Source organism: Antedon mediterranea, chromosome 8 (genome assembly GCF_964355755.1).
Source record: "Antedon mediterranea chromosome 8, ecAntMedi1.1, whole genome shotgun sequence".
Classification (NCBI taxonomy): Eukaryota; Metazoa; Echinodermata; class Crinoidea; order Comatulida; family Antedonidae; genus Antedon; species Antedon mediterranea.
Window position 1 is genome coordinate 10,557,640 of NC_092677.1, and position 25,579 is coordinate 10,583,218.

Sequence of the window (25,579 nt, forward strand, 5' to 3'; positions counted from 1 at the left end):
CATTTTGACAAGCGCTGTTCGAACAAGCATTTAACACTGATAAAATACAGAGAGTAATATGTAATCTGTTGAAATATTTTGAAACATTTGTGGCTGAATGATAACACATCTTTTGTGATTTAACCGGTTCTACTCTCAAGATAATCTGGGGTTATTTTTAATAAACTTCACAAATCATAAATAAAAAAAAAAAGTGAATACAAATAAATAAATTATCAGTTTTTACAGTTATTTAGTCAATTGTACAGAAGAAACTTACAAGTTTCACAGAATTGCCCTGTATAACACGATGGGCAGGCACATGTGTATGCTGTACAGGAACCAGAAACCTGGACACAACCAGCTCCATTCTGACAAGCATTGCTGGTACAAGCATTTAATACTGTAAGGAAAATGCAAAATTAAAGTGAAATGTCCCCAATATAAAACAGAAAATTTATATTATAAATGTTTACTTTTACTGCTACATTAGTCGATTTATCAGACACCATCATCTAAAATTTTAACAATTATAAATGAAAACTTACATGTTTCACAGAATTGTCCAGTGTAGCAATTTGGACAAGAACATGTGTATGCTGTACAGGAACCAGAAACCTGGAGACAACCAGCTCCATTCTGACAGGCATTGTTATCACAAGCATTCAATACTAAAAAAAAAACAATGATATGAACACACTAACATGAAGAGATTGATATAATTATAAAACGTTGTTGTTATATAGCACTTGATGCACAAAGCGCTTCACATTATAATTCTCTGGTAATTTTTGATCAAATATATATAGAAAAATGCTTCCATAATGTTGTAACTAGTAATCAGCTCAGCCTATGCTTTGACCTTACCAGGTACCCATTTGTACACCTGCTAGGGGAGAATTAAATGTAAGTAAAGTGTCTTGCCTAAGGACACAAGCAATGCGACAAGGATTGGATTCCCATTCCCGATCAGAAGGCCACACGCTCTCACACATATATTGACACACAAGCCAGCCTCAGAGTAGATAGATGGAAAACTAAGAAACTTACAATCTTTCATAGAACTTACATGTTTCGCAATATCGACCAGTATAACATGATGGACATGTACATGTGTAAAGCTCACATGAACCAGAAACCTGGACACAAGCAGCTCCATTCTGACAAGCATGAGTGGTACAAGCATTCAACACTATTAAGAAAACACGAATTTAGACACAATGTTTATGTAGAAGCAATTAAAATATTTGAATATTAATATTAATGTTTTACATACAACTGATTCTTAAAAAACCATTACTTTTTCGCTCTCTACTACTGGAGAAAAGTAGAACTATTATTATTACTACGTTGTATGATTTACACTTAACAACAATTTACATCAAAATCCTGTACATTAAAGACAAAAATAAAGAGTGAAATAGTGATATGGAGCCAACCAAGAAGAAATTGATTTGATTTGGACACATGACTTACACCATAGTGGGTAAAGATACTATTGACTATGCATTATTAGTTGGTGATGAAAACATTGAAACTTACAAGTTTCACAAAATTGCCCTGTATAACATGATGGACAGGCGCATGTGTATGCTGTACAGGAACCAGAAACCTGGACACAACCAGCTCCATTCTGACAAGCATTGCTGGAACAAGCATTCAATACTGAAATAAAACAGTATGTAAAAACAAATGCATTGATTTACTATAATTCTATTAACATATCCACTATAGAAATTAAAACTCACAAGTTTCACAAAATTGCCCTGTATAACAAGATGGACAGCTACATGTGTATGCTGTACAGGAACCAGAAACCTGGACACAACCAGCTCCATTCTGACAAGCATTGTTATTACAAGCATTCAACACTGAAATAAATATTAGAAAACAGTAAAAATACATACTAAATATATTGTGGTTAGCTGATTAAAATATCAAAATATTATATAGATAAAAATAGAACCTTACAAGTTTCGCAGAATGTTCCAGTATAACAGTTTGGACAAGAACATGTGTATGCTGTACAGGAACCAGAGACCTGGACACAAGCACCACCATTCTGACAAGCATTGTTGTTACATGCATTCAACACTGTGAAAAAAGTAAGAAAATATCTAAGTTAAATATAGAAATAATTGAACTGAAATGACTACTGTGAACAAATCAAATATGATACAACAAACAAAGATGAAAATAGAATCTTACAAGTTTCACAGAATGTTCCAGTGTAACAAGTTTGACAGGTACATGTGTATGCTGTACAGGAACCAGAAACCTGGACACATCCAGCTCCATTCTGGCAAGCATTGTTGGTACAAGCATTCAACACTGAAATAATATTAGAAAACAGTAAAAGTACATATTAAATATATTGTGGTTAGCTGATTAAAATGTTAAAATATTATATAGATAAAAATAGAATCTTACAAGTTTCGCAGAATGTTCCAGTGTAACAAGTTTGACAGGTACATGTGTATGCTGTACAGGAACCAGAAACCTGGACACAACCAGCTCCATTCTGACAAGCATTGTTGGTACAAGCATTCAACACTGCAATAGTTACAAATTATTTTGTTAACAAGAAACATAGGGGTAAATAAAACAGGTAAATATAAATCTATTTGTCCTATCGTTGTTGGAAAAAATACACCAACGTAATGCAACCGACGCAACATAAGAAAATGTCTTTCCAATAAATGTGTTTGCCTCCACGTGCGTGAAATCAAACCTGCTTGTTGCGCGTCAAAGTTAGCATTCAGTAGACTTTGACCCCGCATACTTTTGTGTATGCGCCGTACTATGTTTTTTTGTCTTGCATTGTGTTGGTTAATAATAATAATATCCTGGATTTATATAGCACCTAATGTTGTGAAACCTCTAAGCGCTGAACATTATTACCCCAATCATTTTTTGGATCAAACACGTATGGAAACATACTCCCATAATGCAGCTAGTAATCAGCGCAAAGTTGTGTCTTGATCTAACCAGGTACCCATTTATACACCTGGGTGGAGAGAGGCAAACCTAAGTAAAGTATCTTGCCTAAGGATACAAGCAATGTAGCAAGAGTTGGATTCGAACCTCGATCTCACGATCAGTTGTCCAACGTCCGACACACTGCGCAGGCCCGTAGCCAGGGGGGGTTTTTATGGTTCGGGCGAACCCCCCTTTACAGCGAACCCCCCTTAACCAACTGCGAACCCCCATCCCCGACATGCCCAATACCTCACCCTCATCTCCAAAAATCCTCCAAATACGTGCCCCACAGCACAAAAAGTTGTTTGTAAATTGAAAAATTCGTAAACTTGTTCGTGAACCTTCTTCTCTGTATGAGCGTCAACTAGTGATACGTGTCTGTAAATTTCTAAAAGCTGCAAATGAATTGCCGATTTTAACCTGAAAAATAAATGTTTGGTCCCTGCATGTAACATGATATTGACGCGTCTCATAGCGAGCTGGCGCACGAACGATTCGTACAAAGGACACCGCCAGACAAACTGCGTACCTATAATTGTTTAGATCACTGGCAGTCAGGCAGCATGCATAAAGTATATAGCCTTCCGACGTACATCAGTATTTATGTGTGACTATGAAGTATAATGTATCATAGAGGATTATAGTGAATATTAATATTTTACACTATAATATCTATGGTATCAAGTACTGTAGTTCACATTATGGCATCCGATTATTTTTTTCTAGACCACCAGTCGATACGTACTAAAATGTATCAATATCACCTATTTACATATTTATATTCCTCAACAAATTTCTGTAAATAAATATTATAGATAGAGCTATCAAATAGCATTTGCCTTCGCCCAGTGTGCTTTTTTCGGGGCTGCTCCTAGATATACGTTCGCATTGAACTTGAACGCAAAACAAAATACGGAGTAAATGATCAAACAATCGGCAGTCCCGCACAGAGCACGCGCATCTAACATACGGCAACAAATAGTTATCGTCATTTAAATTATCGACGTGTTTGAGGAGGAGGAAAAAAGTACGATCTTTTTGCTCATTGGTTATATAGCATGCTGCACGAGAGTGTCTTTTCCGGCCATCTAGGGGTGTCATTTAACAAAATTCGCTTCGCATCAGGCTGGGGGAGGGGGAAGGGGGGGGGGGGGGGTTGACCCAAATATTTAGTGTCCGAACCCCCCCTTGACAGATCCTGGCTACGGCCCTGCTGCGCCACATGCCCACTTATGATTACGCAATACAAGACTTTGCTTTGTGTTCTAGTAAGAACCACGCTTTAGATGACAATGGAACAAGTAAAAGAAATAGAAAATTGTAAAACAACCTACATGTTTCACAGAATTGTCCAGTATAACATGATGGGCAAGAACATGTGTATGCTGTACAGGAACCAGAAACCTGGACACAAGCAGCTCCATTCTGACAAGTACTGGTTTCACAAGCATTTATCACTTAAATAATAAATATTTACCAAAAATTAACAATATTCTGGCGGAAAGATTTAAATACTAAAAACATACTTGACTATTTAATCAAAATTATGCATAGACCTAATTTATATAGTATAAACATTTGAGAAAACGATTGAAATAACAAATACACTTACATTCATCACAAAAGTTTCCTCGATAGCAAGTTGGACAACTACAGGCATATGTTACACAGCTTCCATCGATCCCAGTACATCCAGCTCCGTTGGCACATTGATTACCATCACAGGCATTTATTACTGCAATAAACATGTAATACATTCCTAAAATTCCATGGTAATCTTGATAGAAGATATAGACGTACTGGGCAACTAAATAGCTCACTACTAGTTATTATATATTTTTTTTCTTATGCCAAAGCCCTAAAGTTAATTTGTTACTCTATGATATTTATATTGGATAGCAGGCGGTAAGTGCCCCTTAAATCAAACCATAGAAAACAGGGCATCATGCTGACATCCCTGCTCAACGCTTACGCGATTATGCTTTTGAATTAGCACCTTCCATAACAGAATTGTTTAATAGTGCATTAAAACAAGGAATTTTCAAAGATATTTTAAAAAATAAATTCAGCCTTGTATTGGTCTCCGGAATTATTGGAGATACTGATTTCAATGACCTCCACCGTTAGCAAGACATTTTAGATATTTGAGAATAATTAGATGGTACCCGTCTATTGGTTGACGGGTAATATTATTAATACTTTATGCTCAAACACAATGTTTTAAAATAAGTCTCTTGATTCTAGGATATTGTATTCTACTTACAAGCTTCACAAAATTGTCCAGTGTAACATGATGGACAAGAACACGTGTATGCTGTACAGGAACCAGCAACCTGGACACAACCACCTCCATTCTGGCAAGCATGGTTAGAACAAGCATTCAACACTGATAAAAAAAACATGACATGAATTACACACATTGTGTACTAGACTAAGAAGAATAACAATTTAGATTGACTATGAATAATGGTATACAAGTAGAAATGAAAATAAAACTCACAAGTTTCACAGAATGTTCCAGTATAACATGATGGACAAGAACATGTGTATGCTGTACAGGAACCAGAAACCTGAACACAACCAGCCCCATTCTGACAAGCATTATTAGAGCAAGCATTCAACACTGAAACAAAAACAATATAAACAATGGGTATCATAAACAATGGGTATCATAAGCATTCAGCAATGCAATAATAATAAATATGAAAAAACAATCAACAAAGCCAGATAAAATTGAAATATAAATGTATTCTTTTTATGTACATCATTAAGATGAAGAATGGACAACCAAAGAAACTCACAAGTTTCACAGAATTGTCCAGTGTAACATGATGAACAAGAACATGTGTATGCTGTACAGGAACCAGAAACTTGGACACAACCAGCTCCATTCTGACAAGCATGGTTAGAGCAAGCATTCAACACTGTTAAAACAAACATGACATGAATTACACACATTGTGTACTAGACTAAGAAGAGTAACAATTTAGATTGACTATGAATAATGATATACAAGTAGAAATGAAAATGAAACTCACAAGTTTCACAGAAAGTTCCAGTGTAACATGATGGACAAGAACATGTGTATGCTGTACAGGAACCAGAAACCTGGACACAACCAGCTCCATTCTGGCAAGCGTTGTTGCTACAAGCATTCAACACTAACATAGAGAAACATTAAAAAACAAATTGATAACAGACAAACATTAAACAATTAGACACATTGTAAACCAGACTCCTTTATAATGAGTATACGTTCTTTAAGAAAAACTGGGATCTTACAAGTTTCACAGAATGTTCCAGTGTAACATGATGGACAAGTACATGTGTATGCTGTACAGGAACCAGAAACCTGGACACAAAATGCTCCATTCTGACAAGCGTTGTTGTTACATGCATTCAATACTAACATAGAGAAATATTAAGAACAAATTGATATCACACAAACATGAAATAATTAGACACATTGTGAACCGGATTGAGAAGACATTACTTTATACTGAGTATACATTGGAAGCTTACAAGTTTCACAGAATGTTCCGGTATAACAGTTTGGACAAGAACATGTGTATGCTGTACAGGAACCAGAAACCTGGACACAACCAGCTCCATTCTGACAAGCATTGTTGTTACAAGCATTCAATACTGAAATGAATGATTAAAATGGTTTGACAAAACAAGGACAAGAACAATATAATACAGATCATGAAAAACACAAGAAACGAAAAAAACTGACAAGTTTAAGAAAACAAACAATATTAGAAATGACATATTGAATCTTACAAGTTTCACAGAATTGTCCAGTGTAACATGATGGACAGCTACATGTATATGCTGTACAGGAGCCAGAAACCTGGACACAAGCAGCTCCATTCTGACAAGCATGGTTAGAACAGGCATTCAATACTATTGAAGAATAATCCAAAGAAATATTAAATTATAATTATAAGAATCCAATCATAATAATAAATTGACAAGTCAATGGCGTAACACAGAGGCCAGAGGCCCTGGTTTAGTAAATCTAAGTGGCCCTCCAAGTTCCAACGCTGGAGGCCTCAGGCGTTTTTAGGATTTTCGTCATATTTCAATGCTTGTTTTTTCCTCTGGGTACTGCTCATGGGCTCCCATAAGCTCCGGGCCCCTGGGTTTAGCCAGTGAGTGCTCATAGCCATTACGCCACTGTGACAAGTTATACACAGATAGCTAAATGAAAACTTACAAGTTTCACAGAATTGTCCAGTGTAACAGGATGGACAAGAACATGTGTATGCTGTACAGGAACCAGAAACCTGGACACAACCAGCTCCATTCTGACAAGCATTGTTAGAGCAGGCATTCAACACTAACAATTTAAAGATTTTAGTTTAAGTTAGAATAATTTTACAACTGTTTATTGTATAATAAAAAAACTAAAAATATTAATACTAGAATACTGTAAATACATTCTTTAAATGCTTAAAAGAATGAATTATAAGGCATGTTAACTTACAAGTTTCACAGAATTGTCCAGTGTAACATGATGGACATGAACATGTGTATGCTGTACAGGAACCAGAAACCTGGACACAACCACCTCCATTCTGACAAGCATGGTTGGTACAAGCATTTAATACTAATAGAGAGAAACAGTTAAGAACAAATTGAAGAAAAAACACCACTTGGCATAATATTATACACATACTGAAAATTATAAATACAACATACACATGTAGCTGTACACGTGTATGCTGCACACAAAGCAGAAACCTGGACACAAGCAGCTCCATTCTGACAATGGCTATCATTAGCATTCAACACTGTAATAGTTAGAAATTTATTTTGTAAACATTAAATATACAATCAATATGAGACACAGAAGAATAGACTAGAAGAACACAACTGAAATATAAATTGTAGTTGAAGAATGGACAAGAACAGAGACTTACAAGTTTCACAAAACTGTCCAGTATAACATGATGGACAAGAACATGTGTATGCTGTACAGGAACCAGAAACCTGGACACAAGCAGCTCCATTCTGACAAGCATTGTTGTTACAAGCATTCAACACTAATATAGAGAAACAGTTAAGAACAAATTGAAGAAAACACTTCGCACAATATTATACACATACATATGATGATAAAACAACACTGTAAAGGAAGCCTCATGGATTTTTTTGGAATAACATGACATGTACAAAATACACATGTAGCTGTATATGTGTATGCTGTACACAACCCAGAGACCTGGACACAAGCAGCTCCATTCTGACAACAATGGTTATCATTAGCATTCAACACTGTAATAGTTAGAAATTTATTTTGTAAACATTAAATATACAATCAACACGAGACACAGAAGAGAGAATAAAGAGTTACAAATGTATTGTAGTTGAAGAATGGACAAGAACAGAGACTTACAAGTTTCACAAAATTGTCCAGTATAACATGATGGACAAGAACATGTGTATGCTGTACAGGAACCAGAAACCTGGACACAAGCAGCTCCATTCTGACAAGCATTGTTGTTACAAGCATTCAACACTGAAAAGAATGATTAAAATGATTTGACAAAACAAGAACAAGAACAATATAATACAGATCATGGAAAAAAAACTGCCAAGTTTAAGAAAACCAAAAAATAATAGAAAAGACATGTGAATCTTACAAGTTTCACAAAAGGTTCCAGTGTAACATGATGGACATGTACAAGTGTATGCTGTACAGGAACCAGAAACCTGGACACAAGCAGCTCCATTCTGACAAACATGGTTGTCACATGCATTCAATACTGTTACAAACAAAAATAATTTCAGATTACTTAGATTTAGACAAACAGAAATTATAAACATAGTGTTAACATTGTTAACCAAGACAACAAACTTTAACTTCTTTTACTTATGGTATTTAAATCAAAGCCTATTGTAACAAATCAGGACTCTGCGATATTTGGTTGGCATTTTACCAAGACCAAGTTTTGAGAGATGTGGGACACAAAGTAGAAATTTCCAGATCAATTATAAAACTATAATAAATATAGCCTGGCTGCACCAGGCTAATGTCTACTATAAATATTTAGAAACCATATAGAAATTGTCGAGACGAGACAGCTTGACAAGATCAAAAGAAGCGTTCAAACTATATATAAATTTATATAAACTTTATAGAAATTTGTACAGAAATTGTAAAAGACATGTTCTAACTAACTACGAACCTAATCATACTAAATGTTAATTACTTTAAATGGAAAGTTACATTAAAGAAAAACTTACAAGTTTCGCAGAACTGTCCAGTGTAACATGATGGACAGGTACATGTGTATGCTGTACAGGAACCAGCAACCTGGACACAACCACCTCCATTCTGACAAGCATTGTTAGAGCAGGCATTCAGCACTAACAATATAAAGATTTTAATTAAATTTAGAATAATTTGACATTGTTTACTGTATATAACTATTTACTGTATAATAAAGAACTACAAATATTAATACTGTCTATAAGTTCTTGAAGTGCTTTAACAAGTTAAAATGAAATATAGGGCAAGTTAACTTACAAGTTTCACAAAAGCCTCCAGTGTAACATGATGGACAGGTACATGTGTATGCTGTACAGGAACCAGAAACCTGGACACAAGCAGCTCCACTCTGACAAGAATGGCTGGAACAAGCATTCAATACTATTGAAGAATATTCAAAAGAAATATTAAGTATAAAATTGTAAAAATCCAGATTCAGATTCAGTTCGATTTATTAAGTCATTCATACATAGTATAATGATAATTGTTTTCTTGGCAGAAAAACACAAGCAAAACAATACACACATAATATTTACATTCGTGATCAACTTGGAACTAACAACAACAACAATTGATCAAGCAATTTAAAAATAAACCATTATGAAATGATTATGATTATCCAATCATAATAAATTGACAAGTTATATATAGTTAGTTAAATAAAAACTTACAAGTTTCACAGAATTGTCCAGTGTAACATGATGGACAGGTACATGTGTATGCTGTACAGGAACCAGAAACCTGGACACAAGCAGCTCCATTCTGACAAGCATTGTTGTTACAAGCATTCAACACTAATATAGAGAAATGGTTAAAAACAAATAAACAAAAAAATAAACCTACACTTGTAAACACATACAGTCGATGTTAAATACAACATACACATGTAGCTATTCATGTGTATGTTGTTCAAAAACCAGAAACCAGGAAACAAGCAGCTTCATTTTGGCAATGTTAGTTATAGAAATTTATTTTGTAAACATTATATATACAACCAACATGAGACAAAGAAGAGAGAATTCAACAGAAATATAAATTATAGTAAAAGAATAGACAACTACAGAGACTTACAAGTTTCACAAAATTGTCCAGTGTAACATGATGAGCAGGTACATGTGTATGCTGTACAGGAACCAGAAACCTGGACACAAAATGCTCCATTCTGACAAGCATTGTTATTACAAGCATTCAACACTAACATAGAGAAACATTAAGAACAAATTGATATCACACAAACATTAAACAATTAGACACATTGTGAACCAGACTGAGAAGACATTACTTCATACTACGTATACATTTTTTATTTAAGAAAGTTTTAAGAAACATAAAATAAATTTCAGATTACTTAAAATGTAAAGAAACAGAAATTATAAACATAGCATAAACATTTTAACCTAGACAACAAACTCACACAAAACTTCTTTTTAGACAGAAAGTTACATTAAGGGAAAACTTACAAGTTTCGCAGAATGTTCCAGTGTAACATGATGGACAGGAACATGTGTATGCTGTACAGGAACCAGAAACCTGGACACAACCACCTCCATTCTGACAAGCATTGTTAGAGCAAGCATTCAACACTGATAAAAAAAACATGACATGAATTACACACATTGTACTAGACTAAGAAGAGTAATAATTAAGAGTGACTATGAATAATGATATACAAGTAGAAATGAAAATAAAACTCACAAGTTTCACAGAATGTTCCAGTATAACATGATGGACAAGAACATGTGTATGCTGTACAGGAACCAGAAACCTGAACACAACCAGCCCCATTCTGACAAGCATTGTTAGAGCAAGCATTCAACACTGAAACAAAAAACAATATAAACAATGGGTATCATAAACAATGGGTATCATAAGCATTCAGCAATGCAATAATAATAAATATGAAAAAACAATCAACAAAAGACAAAATTGAAATATAAATGTATTCCTTTTATGTACATCATTAAGATGAAGAATGGACAACCAAAGAAACTCACAAGTTTCACAGAATTGTCCAGTGTAACATGATGAACAAGAACATGTGTATGCTGTACAGGAACCAGAAACCTGGACACAAGCAGCTCCATTCTGACAAGCATTGTTATTACAAGCATTCAACACTAACATAGAGAAACATTAAGAACAAATTGATATCACACAAACATTAAACAATTAGACACATTGTGAACCAGACTGAGAAGACATTAATTCATACTACGTATACATTTTTTATTTAAGAAAAACTGGGATCTTTCAAGTTTTAAGAAACATAAAATAAATTTCAGATTACTTAAAATGTAAAGAATCAGAAATTATAAACATAGCATAAACATTTTAACCAAGACAACAAACTCACACAAAACTTCTTTTTAGACAGAAAGTTACATTAAGGGAAAACTTACAAGTTTCGCAGAACTGTCCAGTATAACATGATGGACAGGAACATGTGTATGCTGTACAGGAACCAGAAACCTGGACACAAGCAGCTCCATTCTGACAAGCATTGTTAGAGCAGGCATTCAACACTAACAATTTGAAGATTTTAGGTCAAGTTAGAATAATTTTACAACGGTTTACTGTATAATAAAAAAACTAAAAATATTAATACTAAAATACTGTAAATACATTACTGAAATGCTTCAAAGAATGAATTATAAGGCATTTTAACTTACAAGTTTCACAAAAGGTTCCAGTATAACATGATGGACAGGAACATGTGTATGCTGTACAGGAACCAGAAACCTGGACACAAGCAGCTCCATTCTGACAAGCATTGTTGTTACAAGCATTCAACACTATACACAAATTACATAGCCTATTATTTACGCTACATTATTTACACACATAAGAATTCAAAGTGACATGTGTATTTTTTCAATAATGCTAAAGGGGTACAAATGGAAACGAAAAGTTTCACAAAATTGTCTTTTAAAGAAAATTCCCAACATATTTTATGATGAACCAATACATAACATATCCCAAATAATGAATGTTTATTAGTGCAAACGGATAACTATTTTCATGAGGTGAAAGATGAAAGGTTATATTTTCATAAGGTGAAAGATGGAAATATAACATTTCATCAGTATATGTCATCAATCTTCTTTTCTGATGATTCAATATCTTGTATAGTTTCCATTAATTAATAAAAATCATACAAACGATTTAAAGAAAATTTAAATACTTTTTTGGTCTAATAGTATATACGCTCTCCAAAAATGTTAGTTCTGATCCAGTGCCATTTTAATGTTATTGTTTATATGTCAAAACCAAGCAAAACATAGGCGGTGCTATAAGATTTCATGCGGGAATGTTCATCAAAGTTGACAAACATTTTTTCTATAAAACAGACTATTGCACTCTCATAAACATAATCAAGAGTTCCATAGTATACATCTATTGAATATCATGTGACCCACAATCCTCCAATCAACTGACAAAAATATATTCAGGTGTCTTATACAATACAGAATAAGGGAAATCATCAATGGGAAATATTTAATGATAACCAAAAGACTGAATATAGCTTCAGTCATTTGTTCTTGTTTGTGAGCATTTCAGAGGTATTTCTTTTTATTGTCATTAAATGTTATTGTTAAGTGATGTACAGTACAGTAGTAAGTGACTATGAATTCATAATTAAATTTATGAAGAAAAAAAACCTCAGCAATTGCGAAACTTGTTTCATTTACTTTCAAATATTATCTTTCTTTCTTTCTTAATTTTAAACATATAATTCAATAAAAATAAAGGAAGAATTTGAATGGAAAAGAATGTTTAGAATTTAAAAAAAAGAAAACTTACAGGTTTCACAGAATTGTCCAGTATAACATGATGGGCAGGTACATGTGTATGCTGTACAGGAACCAGAAACCTGGACGCAAGTAGCTCCATTCTGACAAACATTTGTGTCGCATGCATTGAGTACTACTCAGTAGCAGAGATAGAGAATAATTAGATAAAAACCAATTGTGCACAGTGTTTAGAATAAGGAAAAGAACTAAAAGTACAGTGAATCATTGCTATTATTTCAAAACCTTGTGTCTTTATACTTCGCTGAAATTAAGTTATTATACCCAACATGTGTTGCAAGTTATTATTCAATATACTGTATATAGTTTTAATGTAATGTATTGTATTGTATTGATATTTTTCATGTTTTATATATTGTATGTGTTTTTAAGCATCAAGGAAAACCAATTTTTCATGTTCGCCTTGTTGTGTTCATGACAATAAAGATTTATCTTATCTTATCTTATAAGCGGAAAATTGTGGTTTTTTTAAAAATCTGAGATATTCTTTGATGTTACAATGTTTTAAATACTAATGGTGTTTTAATTTACAGAGCCAGAGTGAATGTCTGGGCACAAAAAGCAAAACATTATGCCATTTTACATATACTGTAATTTCAAATACAAGTTAATATCAGAAATGAATTCATTAAAACATTTTATTGGAATTTGTCATATTTTTTCGTTTTGGGAGGAAAAACAATATAACAAATATATACATAACACGCTGTTTTTGAATGAATAGCAATGATATACAGTAATAATGAAGTACCAATAAATATTTTGGTGATGTAACGCAAAGTGGAGAGTGATTTATACAGTACAGTTGGAATACCAGTGTGCATTATAATCTCTGCATAAACTCTCTCATAGTGTTCCTCGAATAGTTAAAATAGCTATAATAAAGAAACCCCTAAATTAAAACCATAAGTAGTTCAAATACAAATAAGTGTAATAACTTACAAGTTTCGCAGAACTGTCCAGTGTAACAGGATGGACAGGTACATGTGTATGCTGTGCAGGAACCAGAAACCTGGACGCAAGTAGCTCCATTCTGACAAACATTTGTGTCGCATGCATTGAGTACTACTCAGTAGCAGAGATAGAGAATAATTAGATAAAAACCAATTGTGCACAGTGTTTAGAATAAGGAAAAGAACTAAAAACCTAGCCACAAAAGTACAGTGAATCATTGCTATTATTTCAAAACCTTGTGTCTTTATACTTTGCTAAAATTAAGTTATTATACCCAACATGTGTTGCAAGTTATTATTCAATATACTGTATATAGTTTTAATGTAATGTATTGTATTGTATTGATATTTTTCATGTTTTATATATTGTATGTGTTTTTAAGCATCAAGGAAAACCAATTTCATGTTCGCCTTGTTGTGTTCATGACAATAAAGATTTATCTTATCTTATCTTATATATTTATCTTTTAAAAATCTGAGATATTCTTTGATGTTACAATGTTTTAAATACTAATGGTGTTTTAATTTACAGAGCCAGAGTGAATGTCTGGGCACAAAAAGCAAAACATTATGCCATTTTACATATAATGTAATTTTAAATACAAGTTAATATCAGAAATGAATTCATTAAAACATTTTATTGGAATTTGTCATATTTTTTCGTTTCGGGAGGAAAAACAATATAACAAATATATCTATAACACGCTGTTTTTGAATGAATAGCAATGATATACAGTAATAATGAAGTACCAATAAATATTTTGGTGATGTAACGCAAAGTGGAGAGTGATTTATACAGTACAGTTGGAATACCAGTGTGCATTATAATCTCTGCATAAACTCTCTCATAGTGTTCCTCGAATAGTTAAAATAGCTATAATAAAGAAACCCCTAAATCAAAACCATAAGTAGTTCAAATACAAATAAGTGTAATAACTTACAAGTTTCGCAGAACTGTCCAGTGTAACAGGATGGACAGGTACATGTGTATGCTGTGCAGGAACCAGAAACCTGGACACAAGCACCTCCATTCTGACAAGCGTTGTTGGAGCAGGCATTCAACACTAAAACAAATTAGAAACACGTAAATATACATAAGTCTTAATATATTGTGATTAGTTGATTGAAATGTAAACTTATAGAATTAAATGGAATCTTACAAGTTTCGCAGAATTGTCCAGTGTAACATGATGGGCAAGAACATGTGTATGCTGTACAGGAACCAGAAACCTGGACACAAAATCCTCCATTCTGACAAGTACTGGTATCACAAGCATTTATCACTATAAAATAAAAATGAAACCCCTGGACTGTAAACACAATTAACTTGTATCAAGTATAGGAAAAGCAGAAATGAATTGTCTTTTCTGTTTTCTCTCACTACAATGTAGAAGATGGTGAGCTACAGAAAATTAATATAGACATACCATATTCGTTCAACACTATTTAAGAAATATTTAACAAAAATATAAAGTAAAAAATACAAATAAATTTACAAGTAAAAATAGACAACTGGATGAAAACTCACAAGTTTCACAAAATTGTCCGGTGTAACATGATGGACAAGAACATGAGTATGCGGTACAGGAACCAGAAACCTGGACACAACCAGCTCCATTCTGACAAACATGGTTGGTACAAGCATTCAATACTGATACATAAAACAAAATTTCATATCATTTACAAAAAAACAAAATTTTATTTAGGCACACAAAAGTTATGTGATAAGATTATATTTTATTCAAGATTATTAACGAATGGAGACGAAGAAAGAAAATGAAACTCACATGTTTCACAGAACTGTCCAGTGTAACATGATGGACAGGTACATGTGTATGCTGTGCAGGAACCAGAAACCTGGACACAAGCAGCACCATTCTGACAAGCATTGTTATTACAAGCATTCAACACTAATATCAAACATGAAACAATTAGACACATTATACAACAGACAGAGAAGACATTAATTTATACTGACCATGTATTCTTCATTTAAGAAAAACTGTTGGCTTACAAGTTTCACAGAATGTTCCAGTAAAACAGCCTGGACAGGTACATGTGTATGCTGTACAGGAACCAGAAACCTGGACACAACCAGCTCCATTCTGACAAGAATGGCTGGAACAAGCATTCAATACTAAAAAAGAAATGCAGATACAGATAACTTGTATTGTCCAATTAAACTGTAAATGACATTGCCCACTATATAGTGTAAAAATGTAGTTTAAAATATAATATGACAACAATAATTAATATAATACACTCTTAAAATTATGGTTAATAGATATTTAAATTAAAATTCAAAGTTATATAGATAGTTCAATGAAATTAACTCACATGTCTCGCAGAATTGTCCAGTATAACATGATGGACAGGTACATGTGTATGCTGTACAGGAACCAGAAATCTGGACACAAGCACCTCCATTCTGACAAGCATGATTGGTACAAGCATTTAATACTAAAAATTGTCCAATAAAAGATGCATTAATAGTAAACAAACAAAAAGCAGAAAGAATTTTAAATAGTTGTGCAAGTAACCAAAGAACTTATATACAAAAATAGTATTATTATTATTACTAAAATAAATAAATATATTTGTATATAATTGTAACCTAACAATTAATGTGCCAATAAAACAAGTGTAGCTACACAAAAGAATTGTCGGATCAAGTGACTGAGGGAATGAATGAGTGGTTAAACCACAGCCGTAATATCGTTACAGGTTCAAGGTACTGCTTGATCGTAGTTCTGGTGGTAGAACAAGTCTTCTCAGATAAGGCCTTAAACTGGAGGTAAAGGTAAAGGTGAGTCCTGTGTTCTCTGAACGTAGGGGAATGAGCTGTTAGGAGCTCATTGTACTAAGCCTCGGCATTATGTGGTAGGGTGGCCAGTTCCTTTCCACGCCGCCTTTTTCCCTAGTATTTTCAACCAGGTACTCATTTTACAGCTGAGTGGAGTGGGAGTTGTCGGGCATTGAACCCGGGTCTATCTGTACGACAGTCAAGTGTCCTAACCACTCGGCTATCCAACTCCTCCACTGGAGGTACATTACACATAACAGATTAACAATGTAAAATTGTATAAAATACTATATACAAACATGTATTCAAAGCGGCATACATGAGAAGTACATTACAACATGCACTACATGTTTAGCAATAATGAACATAAACTTACATGTTTCACAGAATTGTCCAGTGTAACAGGATGGACAAGAACATGTGTATGCTGTACAGGAACCAGAAACCTGGACACAAGCACCTCCATTCTGACAAGCATTGTTGGAGCAGGCATTTAACACTAAATTAAAGGAAAAGATAATGTAGGTAGGAGTAATAGGCCTATATCATTATATCAAGTAATATATAGTAGTAAAAAATGCTTTTGGAATGCTGGTTCACAGTATGAATGTTTTGAAATTATATTTTAATAATCTTGACATATTGTTTGTAGACGTGCATGGTGAAATCAATATGCTGATATAGAGTTTGTGGTACAGCACGTATGTTGTTCTGGAAAGAACTGTTGAGTTTCCCAATTACCTTAACTTTACACATAGATCAAACTATTACTATATGTGCACACTTAAATTACAGAGCAAGACCTCCACTGCCCACATTTCAAAGTGGGAGAAGACAACCTTTTTGATTTGCATGTACTGGAAAAATAATAAATGTTTTTATTAGATCTAGAAAAAATTTCAGAATATATATGAAATCTTACAAGTTTCACAGAATGTTCCAGTGTAACATGATGGGCAAGAACATGTGTATGCTGTACAGGAACCAGAAACCTGGACACAAAATCCTCCATTCTGACAAGTGCTGGTATCACAAGCATTTATCACTATAAAATAAAAATGAAAAACTCTGTACTGTAAACACAATTAACTTATATAGAGTATAGGAAAAGCAGAAATGAATTGTTTTTTCTTTTTTTCTCACTACTATGTAGAGGACAACTCCTCCACTGGAGGTACATTACACATAACAGATTAACAATGTAAAATTGTATAAAATACTATATACAAACATGTATTCAAAGCGGCATACATGAGAAGTACATTACAACATGCACTACATGTTTAGCAATAATGAACATAAACTTACATGTTTCACAGAATTGTCCAGTGTAACAGGATGGACAAGAACATGTGTATGCTGTACAGGAACCAGAAACCTGGACACAAGCACCTCCATTCTGACAAGCATTGTTGGAGCAGGCATTTAACACTAAATTAAAGGAAAAGATAATGTAGGTAGGAGTAATAGGCCTATATCATTATATCAAGTAATATATAGTAGTAAAAAATGCTTTTGGAATGCTGGTTCACAGTATGAATGTTTTGAAATTATATTTTAATAATCTTGACATATTGTTTGTAGACGTGCATGGTGAAATCAATATGCTGATATAGAGTTTGTGGTACAGCACGTATGTTGTTCTGGAAAGAACTGTTGAGTTTCCCAATTACCTTAACTTTACACATAGATCAAACTATTACTATATGTGCACACTTAAATTACAGAGCAAGACCTCCACTGCCCACATTTCAAAGTGGGAGCAGACAACCTTTTTAATTTGCATGTACTGGAAAAATAATAAATGTTTTTATTAGATCTAGAAAAAATTTCAGAATATATATGAAATCTTACAAGTTTCACAGAATGTTCCAGTGTAACATGATGGGCAAGAACATGTGTATGCTGTACAGGAACCAGAAACCTGGACACAAAATCCTCCATTCTGACAAGTGCTGGTATCACAAGCATTTATCACTATAAAATAAAAATGAAAAACTCTGTACTGTAAACACAATTAACTTATATCAAGTATAGGAAAAGCAGAAATGAATTGTTTTTTCTTTTTTTCTCACTACTATGTAGAGGACAGTGAGCTAAAGTTAATATAGACATACGGTTACCATATTCTTCTATGTAAAGCAGTTTGCTAACATAAAGAGCAAACATTACAACAACTTACATGTTTCGCAATATCTACCAGTGTAACATGATGGACATGTACAGGTGTACAGCTCACATGAACCAGAAACCTGGACACAAGCAGCTCCATTCTGACAAGCGTTGTTAGAGCAAGCATTCAATACTACAAAATTATATTAACAAATGATATCAAACAATAACAAAATGCCTTTTCTTTGTAATAAAGAACTATTTTACAGGGAATACTAAAAGCAACACATTAAATATTCTAGAACACAGCTGAGTGTATCCTTGCCATTGGATTGGTTAATTACGTAAAATCCTGACGTACAGTAGTATTTCTACTTAATGGTGATAATGAATGGCACTAATGAACGCTGATGGAGTATCCTAACGATGCAAGCAATATGTATAAAACATACAGGTGTTATTGTTTGACCAATATACTGTACAATAAAAGCTGTAACCAAAATGATATTATAGCTACAGATAAACAAAACTTTGATAATTTGTTACAAGTGAAGTTAAAAACTTACAACATATATATTACTACTTACATTACTGTAAGACCATGTAAATCAAAATACTAAATAAAATATACATATTATTTACACAAAAAGTAAAGCTTCTATTTTAACTCACAAGTTTCACAGAATTGTCCAGTGTAACAATTTGGACAAGAACATGTGTATGCTGTACAGGAACCAGAAACCTGGACACAAGCAGCTCCATTTTGACAAGCATTGTTGGAGCAAGCATTAATAGCTACACACAAAATACATTAAAACAAAGTTAACAGCAATATACTCTTGACAAAACACTGAATGAAATATAATCCAATAACAAAAGGCATATATTAAGAAGGAAAGAGATGTTTTAATACTTACGAGTTTCACAGTATTGTCCTGTAAAACATGATGGACAGGTACATGTGTATGCTGTACAGGAACCAGAAACCTGGACACAAGCAGCTCCATTCTGGCAAGCATTGTTTGAGCAAGCATTTAGTTCTAAGAGGATAATAATGAACAATATCATATAGTGCAATTAAAATGCATCCTGTTAAATGTTTTAATATATTACATTTTTAATCGATTTATTTTTTGATTTTTTAAAAATAAATGAAACTTGATATTAGTCGGTTTAATTACTTACGTGTTTCACAGAATGTTCCAGTAAAACATGATGGACAGGTACATGTGTATGCTGTACAGGAACCAGTAATCGGGATACACGCAGCTCCATTCTGACAACCGTGGTTTGAGCAGAGATTGAGCACTACATAAGCAAGAATGAAACATGTATTATGTCAAAACTTTTCTTTGCTTAAAAATAGATGACAGTTCTAAAATCTTTAAGCTCTGTCTACACTCTCAAACTCTATTTGACAAAAACATGTGAAGAGAACATTATATGGACATGATGATGTCATATCAATACCATATTTGGGCATATCACTACTATAGTTGGGAACATAACACTTTTTTTGTCCAACCAGAGAGTTAATTAATGAATTAATTATTATCCTATTAAGCAATGTAATGGTGATATTCAGTTTAGATTTTGAGTGTCTATGGGCAACAAATATCATAATAATCAAATAACTTCATAATTCCAATTTTTAGGTTACATTTAGCATTCATGTTCCCCACTAGCCAAGCAGATCCATGGCAATAATAGAATGGACCATAGACCTAACTTACTTAAGTTTCAATATTTTAGTTAAATTAAAGCTTGTTTTATTCTTACTTATTCTATTTACAGTTTATTAATGTGACTAAATTTGTAAACTTACAAGTTTCACAGAATGTTCCAGTGTAACAACCTGGACAGGTACATGAGTATGCTGTACAGGAACCAGAAACCTGGACACAAGCAGCTCCATTCTGACAAGCATGGTTAGAGCAAGCATTCAACACTGTAAAGAAGGAAAATCCATATGAACAATACAAAGTATCTGTCAAGTATCCCCTTCAAATACAATGCAGTAAATTTTATAGTTTCCAAATGCGCGTAATCTAATAGTTTCAGGAGCGGTCGCAGAACTACTTTTAGGGGGTTGCCCACGAGTCCAGGGCCGTTAATACCAAGCTTTTGCAAATTTTGTTAAATGACACCTCTAGATAGCCGGATCGTATGTAAAACTCATGATAGGCTCTTCCAACCATGAACTTCTATTTAATGTTAATAGTTATTATCATGAAATGAGATCTAAATAGTAATTTAGTGGCAGAAGAAACACTTAGTATGAAATTAAGGGTGTTGCCAAGGCAACTGGGGAAACACCCCTGCGTCCGCCCCTGATTTTATACTTACGAGTTTCACAGAATGTTCCAGTATAACAGGTTGGACAAGTACATGTGTATGCTGTACAGGAACCAACTACTGCAACGCAAGCACCTCCATTTTGACAAATGTTATTGCTGCATGCATTCAATGCTAAATATAATGTAAAATAGTGTTACGTTGTAATTAATACATCAACATACTAGAGACCTGTCTAACCCAATTATAAATGGCTGTAGTTACCATCAAAAGATTTAAATTCATACCCAATTTGTTGCATGGTCTGTTTATAGACAAAAATTAATATAAACAACTACTAGTATAAAAAATATTATTTTCTAATAATTTTTAAAATCTATTTCAAGTAAAAACACAATCATAGCATAAAATAATAAACAAAACTGATTCTTGGTGCTGTTTTATCTAAATTTGTCCAGTTCACATATGTTTTATAAATGCCTGTATCATATATATTAACCGATGATATGCTGTATTAAGGGATTTGCCAAGACACTGGACAGTTATTGTAATATGTGGAGAAACAGCACTGGGAATTGGGTGCATCAAGGAAAAAACCATGAGTTCAAAAGTAGGAAGACATTAGAGGAAACGAGACCCTTTCAATCCATATCATCATATTTGTCATCATTATCATCTCTCCTATATACTCATCAACATTATAGTATGAAATCTCTCCATCCTCATAATTCTTAAGAGTCATTTTCAGTTGATTGAGGTTCCTGTTTTGAATATTACCTGCAGCTAACCCTAACTAGTATATCCCATTTGTGTTTTCTCCTTGAAGGTAAAAACAAAAGAGAATATAAAGCCAACTGGACTAGTAAGTTCTTACGTGTTTGACAAAACTGTCCAGTAAAACAATTCGCACAGGTACAAGAGTACTCGGTGCAGGAACCTGGAGCCTGGACACAAGCTGCTCCATTCTGACACAGGTTGTTTGAACAGGCATTCAATACTTGAAAGGAACAAATACAACTAAAACTTTATCAACTGCAATCAAATATTGAGTTAGATGTAACTAAGCTTACTTCCAACCAGAAGGAATACCAAATATTAGTACTAGTACTAGTTAGCAAGTAGGTATCAAGTAAGTATCAACATGTTGACATGCACATGCATAAAAGAAGACAACTTTAAGCACAGAAATAAGCCTTGATTGGTCAACATGGTATCTCCTACGGAAGCAGCAATATTACGAATTGCTGGAACACAGTACAAGATTACCTGAACACACAAGTAACAACCAATAACGGAATAAAGCAAACATTGAACATGGCATACTAATAAAAGTATCTAACTGCACTACATTGCATGTACACTGTATACATCATTTCGGCTACTAAAGGTCTCAGAATATAGACCTAATAACAGACACAAAAAGCATGGTATTCCACCTCTCAAAATATTTCATTCTTTTTTTAATCTATAGCAAACTTGTCTTATCAAACAAATACAATCAGAGATTAAGAGATGACTCTCACAAACGCATACACTGCTGCTGCTAGTCTATGTCAGTCGTTAAGCTACAGATACACAACACAATGTAAACGTCCCACAATATAAACTCAGCAGAAACATACAGTGAAATGTACAGTGTACTGTAGTATCCCAACTAACCATTTGAACAGAATTGTCCTACGTAACAATTTGGACAAGAACATGTATAATCTACGCATGAATCAATCTCAGGCGTGCAAGTTGCGCCATTTTGGCACTGGTGGTTTGAGCATGGTTCAAGAACTAACACAAGATTTTAAAAGAAAAACAATAAGTTACTAATAAAAGATATAAGAAAAGCACAAAAATGTATTGTTCAAAAGGTTGCATCATGGGTAATAATATGCAAGTTATAGACAAATGCTAATGGAGATCCCATGTATTAGTTAAGAAGAAAAGATATAATTTTAGTACATACTTAACAGTTTCTGTTTATTCTATATACCATGAGTTAGATTGCCAAATGCATTTTCTTATCTACAAGGTATCACCCTCCCCCATGTGAAGTTTTTTATGCAGGAGTAAAAATATAAAAAATACATAAAATAACAAATTGTGGCATTTAGTATTTGACGCACAATTCACTTTCTTTAAACTACTATGTTAATAGGGAGGTTATGACCAACATGCAGCCTAGTGAATCGATGTATCGTCAGTTGTTGCCTTGACCTAGAAACAAACCTGTGTTGAGGGCAGGAGTGAGGAACACGTCCCAATATTCCTGCATGCACACAATGAATTAACATAAAATAATTTGGTCGGCCGTCTCCCTAATACCCACAAGTCTTTTGGTTTATGTTTGTTTTAGTATGTATTTGAGTCCAATTTAGAGACGAAGACATTCAGGTTTATCTAGGTAACTATTCATACATTGAACAGTAACGGTCACTTTGCACGACAAGTGAGTTTGAATTTCTAACTTTTGGCAGGTGAATGATGGCTTCGAAGATGAATGCACTGGTGATTTAACCAATGAATTATTCCTGATATGTTATAATTAGAAGGGGGAGTGTGCTACAAACATCCTCCACCACCAACAACAATGTACAGGCCTGACTATCACATATTTTCTCCCTGTTTCACATCCATTGTCATCATTGTGTTTATTAAGGTCAATTGTTTGACATATTAATTAAAGACTTACATGTTTCGCAAAAGGTTCCAGTGAAACATCCAGAACAGGAACAAGTGTAGTCAGTACATGAGTTTCCAACACTAAAGCATATTCCACCATTCTGGCACTGGCTATTACTACAAGCATTCAATCCTATAAAACAGCAATAAATAAAACATAAAATAAACAAGTAATATGACATAATTTATCTTTCTGACCAAAAATCTTCCTATTGTTTACAAATATTCTATAATAATTTACTATGTTCATTATTTCAGTATTTAAAAAAAAAATTGGATAATCATATCTCACATTTTTAAAGTTTGATGGTAAAATGTGTGATGCTAGAAAATTTTACTTTTTTCCTTGCTCACATATTGATTATTATGTGACTCATAGATAGACACATGAAAAAGCACTGCCAACCATGGTCATGGTGTTTCTTAATGATTTAAACACTCACCTGTTTCACAGAAAGATCCAACAAAGCATGTTACACACAAGCAAGTTGCAATTTTACCAGTAGAATCGAGTTGACACGTGCCTCCATTTTGACAAACAATACTATTACAGGGATTGACTGAAGAAAAAAAATGTATACATTATTTGATGTTGATCATGGTTGATGGTACAGTACATTGATATGCGATGTTGATTATGGTTCATCATGTAGAGTAGTACAATGTATATAGAGGTAATATACACATGCTTAAATTTCCTCCCTTGGAGGCCACACCATTAAGGCCAAATTATACAAACAATTGGTCACGGTACGCATAAAAAAAAATATAGAATTTATGTTATTTCTTAAGACCAGTTACACCAAACGTGGAGCAGATGGCCTGTTGGGTGGAAAGCTGTTCAAGATAGAAACAGATTCAAACAGAGATTGGTTGGTATACAGAGGTTGCCGTCTCTCAAAGGCATATGGCCATACTTAACAATGTTTCATTAGGCTTGGTTCCCACATAAAACAAGACCTAACAAAAGTCAGTTAACCAATGATTGGTCAAATCACTTGCATTGCGCTTGAATTGATATGAACGCCTACAAATGGACCAATTTACCAACTGAAAATAATTATAATGAAAACAAATATTTTGGGAGAAATATTAAAAATGTATATATCTTGTTTACTTACTGTACATTTCCCAACGAAGTCTAAAACCACTTTCCTCAACGTTCTTATCAGTCAAAAAGTACATCCAAGCTGAGTCCGAAACAATACTAATTTTTCCAGGTCTTTGACTGCCATCAAAAAAGAACATGTTCAGACTAGATAAATGTTGTCCATTTAAACTACCGATATCTAATGGAGTCAATCCAGCTCCTATGTACAACTCATCTTTAGGTCTCTCCACATTGAAGGTGTTGTCAAAGAACATGTCAATTCTATCAACATTAGGAGCATACAGAAGGTACAAAGCACTATATCGAGCGGCATACATGTTAGGATAGTTTGGAGAGCTGAACGTTCCGTAAAAGCATTTACTTCCATAACAAGTAAATATATCGTTATTGGCTGAAATATAACAATAATCGATTTATTACTTTAAGGGTTGATCGGTTAAGGTAGAGGCACTGCAAAGCAATAAAATCGGCATAGGTTTAAGGCTCACCTCGACCATAATTCTGGTGGTAGAATGAGTCTTCTCGGCTAAGGACTTAAAACTGGATGTCCGGTGTACACATCTGAGTTATATGCACCCAGAGAAAGAG

At 33.7% G+C, this 25,579-nt stretch overlaps 1 protein-coding gene across 1 annotated transcript in view; it reads right to left on the reverse strand.

Annotated features, from left to right (window-relative positions):
* The window catches only part of LOC140057604 (uncharacterized), a 63,296-nt gene that overhangs the window by 32,509 nt on the left and 5,208 nt on the right, over nucleotides 1–25,579 (reverse strand). The window contains exons 5-42 of the mRNA XM_072103320.1: nucleotides 25,002–25,382; nucleotides 24,324–24,440; nucleotides 23,891–24,013; nucleotides 21,259–21,381; nucleotides 20,738–20,860; nucleotides 20,098–20,220; nucleotides 19,830–19,952; nucleotides 19,585–19,707; nucleotides 18,983–19,105; nucleotides 18,655–18,777; nucleotides 18,109–18,231; nucleotides 17,723–17,845; nucleotides 17,177–17,299; nucleotides 16,335–16,457; nucleotides 16,012–16,134; nucleotides 15,785–15,907; nucleotides 15,526–15,648; nucleotides 15,158–15,280; nucleotides 14,939–15,061; nucleotides 13,987–14,109; nucleotides 13,037–13,159; nucleotides 11,905–12,027; nucleotides 11,635–11,757; nucleotides 11,230–11,352; nucleotides 10,931–11,053; nucleotides 10,696–10,818; nucleotides 10,307–10,429; nucleotides 9,907–10,029; nucleotides 9,494–9,616; nucleotides 9,211–9,333; nucleotides 8,607–8,729; nucleotides 8,360–8,482; nucleotides 7,884–8,006; nucleotides 7,448–7,570; nucleotides 7,178–7,300; nucleotides 6,742–6,864; nucleotides 6,481–6,603; nucleotides 5,459–5,581 (exon numbers count right to left, since the gene is read on the reverse strand). Of these exons, the coding sequence (XP_071959421.1) occupies nucleotides 5,459–5,581; nucleotides 6,481–6,603; nucleotides 6,742–6,864; nucleotides 7,178–7,300; nucleotides 7,448–7,570; nucleotides 7,884–8,006; nucleotides 8,360–8,482; nucleotides 8,607–8,729; nucleotides 9,211–9,333; nucleotides 9,494–9,616; nucleotides 9,907–10,029; nucleotides 10,307–10,429; nucleotides 10,696–10,818; nucleotides 10,931–11,053; nucleotides 11,230–11,352; nucleotides 11,635–11,757; nucleotides 11,905–12,027; nucleotides 13,037–13,159; nucleotides 13,987–14,109; nucleotides 14,939–15,061; nucleotides 15,158–15,280; nucleotides 15,526–15,648; nucleotides 15,785–15,907; nucleotides 16,012–16,134; nucleotides 16,335–16,457; nucleotides 17,177–17,299; nucleotides 17,723–17,845; nucleotides 18,109–18,231; nucleotides 18,655–18,777; nucleotides 18,983–19,105; nucleotides 19,585–19,707; nucleotides 19,830–19,952; nucleotides 20,098–20,220; nucleotides 20,738–20,860; nucleotides 21,259–21,381; nucleotides 23,891–24,013; nucleotides 24,324–24,440; nucleotides 25,002–25,382 (4,926 nt within the window). The remainder of the gene's footprint in view (nucleotides 1–5,458; nucleotides 5,582–6,480; nucleotides 6,604–6,741; nucleotides 6,865–7,177; nucleotides 7,301–7,447; nucleotides 7,571–7,883; nucleotides 8,007–8,359; nucleotides 8,483–8,606; nucleotides 8,730–9,210; nucleotides 9,334–9,493; nucleotides 9,617–9,906; nucleotides 10,030–10,306; nucleotides 10,430–10,695; nucleotides 10,819–10,930; nucleotides 11,054–11,229; nucleotides 11,353–11,634; nucleotides 11,758–11,904; nucleotides 12,028–13,036; nucleotides 13,160–13,986; nucleotides 14,110–14,938; nucleotides 15,062–15,157; nucleotides 15,281–15,525; nucleotides 15,649–15,784; nucleotides 15,908–16,011; nucleotides 16,135–16,334; nucleotides 16,458–17,176; nucleotides 17,300–17,722; nucleotides 17,846–18,108; nucleotides 18,232–18,654; nucleotides 18,778–18,982; nucleotides 19,106–19,584; nucleotides 19,708–19,829; nucleotides 19,953–20,097; nucleotides 20,221–20,737; nucleotides 20,861–21,258; nucleotides 21,382–23,890; nucleotides 24,014–24,323; nucleotides 24,441–25,001; nucleotides 25,383–25,579) is intronic.